This window comes from Bison bison, unplaced genomic scaffold (assembly GCF_000754665.1).
Source record: "Bison bison bison isolate TAMUID 2011002044 unplaced genomic scaffold, Bison_UMD1.0 scf7180017864482, whole genome shotgun sequence".
NCBI classification, from domain to species: domain Eukaryota; kingdom Metazoa; phylum Chordata; class Mammalia; order Artiodactyla; family Bovidae; genus Bison; species Bison bison.
The window spans coordinates 7,534,770-7,538,859 of NW_011495042.1; the positions used below are offsets into that span (position 1 = coordinate 7,534,770).

Below are 4,090 nucleotides of genomic sequence, written 5' to 3' on the forward strand. Positions count from 1 at the left end.
CACGGGGACAGTGACCCCGACGGAGAGCTCAATACAGGGGTGCACCCCTCTGGGGTCGACCCACCTGTGCATCCCCTGCGAGGTGCAGACCGTTTTACGTAACAGACCTCTGTGTTGTCCCAGATAAGGTGGGAGAGCGGCGCCTGGGCTGCGTCCGGGATTTAGAACTGGCCGAGATCTCCTGGGGGACGTGAGGTCGGGGGGCCGGGCCGGTTAAGAAATAGTCTTAATAATAATCCCTAGGGAGGAAAATGCTAACAGCAGCAACAATAAAATAATCCCTTATGTTCAGACTTCCTCGGTTTATCCACAACAGAACCTTCAGGACAAAGAGACAGGTGAACACTGCCTGCCTTCTTAAAGGGGACAGAAATGGAAAAGAGTTTTTAACTGCATAGCCTTTTATGTCTATGGAATTCTGATCCATGGGGATGGATTATCCAAAGACGTACGAGGGCAATTTTTAACTATTTTGAGTGGGTCCGTAGTTGTCCAGCAACCCTGAGAGGTAGACAGAGCAAATCGTCCCATTTCTTGAAGGAGGAAGCCCAGGGCTCCAAGCAGGGAAAGCAACTATCCAGGGTTGGGAAGAGGCCGAACGGAGCCAGACGAAGAGACCCAGACCTCCAGACCCCCAGTCCAGGGGTCTCCTTCAGAGACACCACTGCTGAGAGGCCAGCAGCCCCCAGAGCCCCCTCCAGGTTCAGCCTGAAGGCCCGAGCCTGGTGAACGCACCCACGGCCAGAGCCTCCCCCCAGCAGAGCGCTCCAGGAGCCCCGGGCGCGGCCTCATGTTCTGTTAGCGGACAACACCCCAGAAAGTCCTTGGGGTTTCAACTTCAACCCTCATTCCTGAAAATCTCGGAAATGCCAAGTCCACACGCTATTCTCCAAGTGTGGTGGCCACAACTGCCTTTTCACGAGTCATTAACATGCGGAATCTCAGGGTCATCGTTATGGACTGAGAAGGACTGAGGAGCGGTCACGTGTAAAAGTGGGCGCTGGACTTAGAGCCAGTGAGATCCTGGGTCCAAAGCCTGGTTCTGCCACTGACGTGTGTGTGTACTGGTCATTTCCCTTATTTTGGCTTCAGCTTCCTCCCATTAAATAAGAATTAAGGACCATGCATAGAGTGAGCTCCGTACATTTGACACTGGCAGGTGTGAGGAGTCCCAAGGTGTGGGGTACGCAAGGCAGACTGCATCCACAAACAAGGCAAGACCAAGCCCTGGCAAGCCCTATGAACGCACCTTAAACTTACCCTGCCACGGGTGGAGGGTCTCGGAGGCCAGGAAAGGCCTCTCTGAAGAGGCGCCCGGGGCAACGGCAACCAAGTGATGAAGCAGCTGTTACACGGAGATCTGGGGGCAGAATGTGGGCAGGCGGGGCAGCAGGGGCAAAGGGCCTGAGGCAGGCATGTTGGAAGGACTGAAAGGGCTAGCGAGGCTGGACAGTTTGCTTGAGGCAGGGAGATGACTTGGGCAAGGCAGACGGAGGCCCAGCCCTCTAGGAAAGGAGCTGGGATGTCATTCTAGTTACAAGAGGAAGTAACTATTAGAAATAAAGGGATTGAATTCCATCTGTGATGGTCCTAACTTTCTATTTCTCGGAAAGCAGAACTCTTTATTCAAATAAGGACAAGTAGAGCCTAAACATAAAGCCAGACACAAGTACTAGCCCAGCTCTACTGGGTGAGAAGCAAGTTAAGGCCCTTCTGACCCCGCGGCCTCTTGGCCTCCCCACTTCAGCCCACAGCACCCCAAACACTGCGGCCAGAGGAGCCAGCAGAGCACTGGGTGATCTCTCTCTGAGGTTCCTCGAGCACTAACAAGAGCCGCCAGCACAGGCGGGGCGGCCTAGGAGATCACACTGGATACTCGCTGGAGCCCGGACAGGCCTGGGAGGGTTTTAAAGTAAATCTCTGATGTGGACGAGCCTTCTGCAGCAGCAACAATGAAATCTGGCTCGTCAAGGGCTCCAGTTAAAGTCACGCTGCTGAAACCAGAGAGAAAACAGATGGGCGGTTGCCAGGGCCCGGGTCGGGGGAGGACGCTGACACAAAGGGATACCCGGGAACGTTCTGGAGGGAGGAATCGGCTCCCTGTACATGCTGGTGCGGGTACAGGGCTGCCCGCATTTGTCAAGATCACAGACCTGGGCGCCCGATGTTAGAGAGGCCTGCTGTGTGTAAGCGGAACTTCAATAAGCTTTTTTGATTTTTTTTTTAAAGTCACTTGGCTGGAAGACACCCCAAAGATATCTTATGGGTGAGGAGAAACGACCTGCTGAGTCCAAGAGCCCAGAATCCAGCAATCGGAAGACTGTCTCCCCGCTGCCAACCCCCACCTCCCAGATTCAGGTCACAGTCTCTTCAGTGCTGAGGTTCATGTTTCTCTGGCTGCAAAATGTAAATAATTGCTTATTTTTACATTGCCTGTTTTTACAACAGACTTTCCCACTCCACGCAAACGGAAGCAGCGGTCGGGTGTAGGGGAAAGACCCCGATGTGGTGGAGTCAGAAACGCTGGAAGAAAACTTCCTCGTCTGTCGCCTCCCAGCTGTGTGCCTGGGGAGGCCCGGCCCGTGTGAGGTGGGGCTGAGCACCAGGGCACATCTGTGCAACCGCTGGCACACTGCAGGCTCTAGAGAGGGTCGGCGGCGTGACCCTAAGGGGGGCTGGCATGTCTAAACCGCTTCCCCATCCCAGACCCAGACCCGCTTGCCCCCGCCGCACCCCCCAGGAAGAACACCCTGGAGGTGACCAGCAGGAAAGGGAACTGCTGAGCTCTGCCCTGCATTGCACAACCCGCTCAGGTACACAGTGCACCCCGGGCCCTGCACAGGCTGTAACCTCGCCAGGTAAACAGGAACACCCTGCCCCCTCCCTGACCCCCGTCAGCAGCCGGGGAGGGGGGCGGCATGCCCCATCCTTCACGCCCTCCTTCACGCCCGTCCTTCAGCTGGCCACTTCCCCGGGCTGCTGGCGGCGCCTCAGGGCACAACCCATCCCGGACACACTCCACCCAGCCCACAGCTCTTCCCTCCACCTGCTCCACAGGGTGGTCCTGAATAATGACTCAAAGCTGCCTGCCACACCTTGTTCTTTTTTCCCGTCCTAAGGAGACCCAGTGCACACAAACTCCAAAGACTATGGGGGAAAAAAAAAAAAAAGGAACCCTCGGGGCAGGGAGTTTCTGCTTTCCCAGTCATCTACTCCAAAGGCGCTGAGGGCTTGCTGAGGGCTTGTAACCGCTGTTGGCAGACTTCTCCATGGTGAGGCAAGCGGGAGGCGACACCCGGAAATTATCCCTCAGAAATTATCCCTATTTTGCAGAAACAAAGAGCTGAGCTTTCTGGCAAAAGGCAACCGGTAGCAGACCCAGGCAGCCCAGCAAAGCTGGGCCCGCGGTATGGGGGCTCAACCAGAAAACATAGAGGTAAGGGGGGCACCCCTGCCCAGGGCTCCTGGGAGCCAGGCCAGAGCCGGTGGGAACGCAAAACCACGAAAGAGAGGAAAGGATGTCAGTCCGCGCCGTTCGGCGAAGCTACCGAGCAAGAACAATGGTCTCTCAATCCAGCACGGAGGGCTGACACCCAGGTTAAGAGACTGACGGGCGAATCACAAACGCTAGTTGTCAGACCGTCGCCAGGACGCTTCGACAACTACATCCTGCGGTTCTGCAGAGCCACCGCCGGAGCCCGGGGCTCGCCCCCACCTTCCGGGCCGTTTTCAGTTCCCGTCGGGCGGCAGCTGGGGGAAGGGACTCGGGCCGCCCGGCCGAGTCAACTTCCACCACCCGGTCCACAAAGACACTGCAGGGAGGCGTGGCCAGGCCGGAAATTCTGACAAAAAAGTTTTGGCCCTCCGGTCCCAGAAGCAACTACTTCCTGCTCCCTCCTAGTCGTGCGGGGTCGAGGGGGGGAGGATGTTCCTTGCGGCCTGGGGTCCCCACCGAGGGCCGAGCTGGGGGCCTCGACCGCGGTGGGGCAGGGACAGGCCGGCCCGACGCCCCCGGGGCCTGCACCCGAGGCTCCGCACCGCCGGGCACCGGAGACTGGTACAAAGTCCCCGGGGGTAGGGGGTGTAGCTC

General features: G+C 57.5%; 1 protein-coding gene across 1 annotated transcript in view; it reads right to left on the reverse strand.

Moving 5' to 3' along the window:
- RAB43 (RAB43, member RAS oncogene family) overlaps nt 1-4,090 on the reverse strand; it is a 22,337-nt gene that overhangs the window by 13,150 nt on the left and 5,097 nt on the right. The window contains exons 3-4 of the mRNA XM_010862533.1: nt 3,953-4,054; nt 3,716-3,880 (exon numbers count right to left, since the gene is read on the reverse strand). Of these exons, the coding sequence (XP_010860835.1) occupies nt 3,716-3,880; nt 3,953-4,054 (267 nt within the window). The remainder of the gene's footprint in view (nt 1-3,715; nt 3,881-3,952; nt 4,055-4,090) is intronic.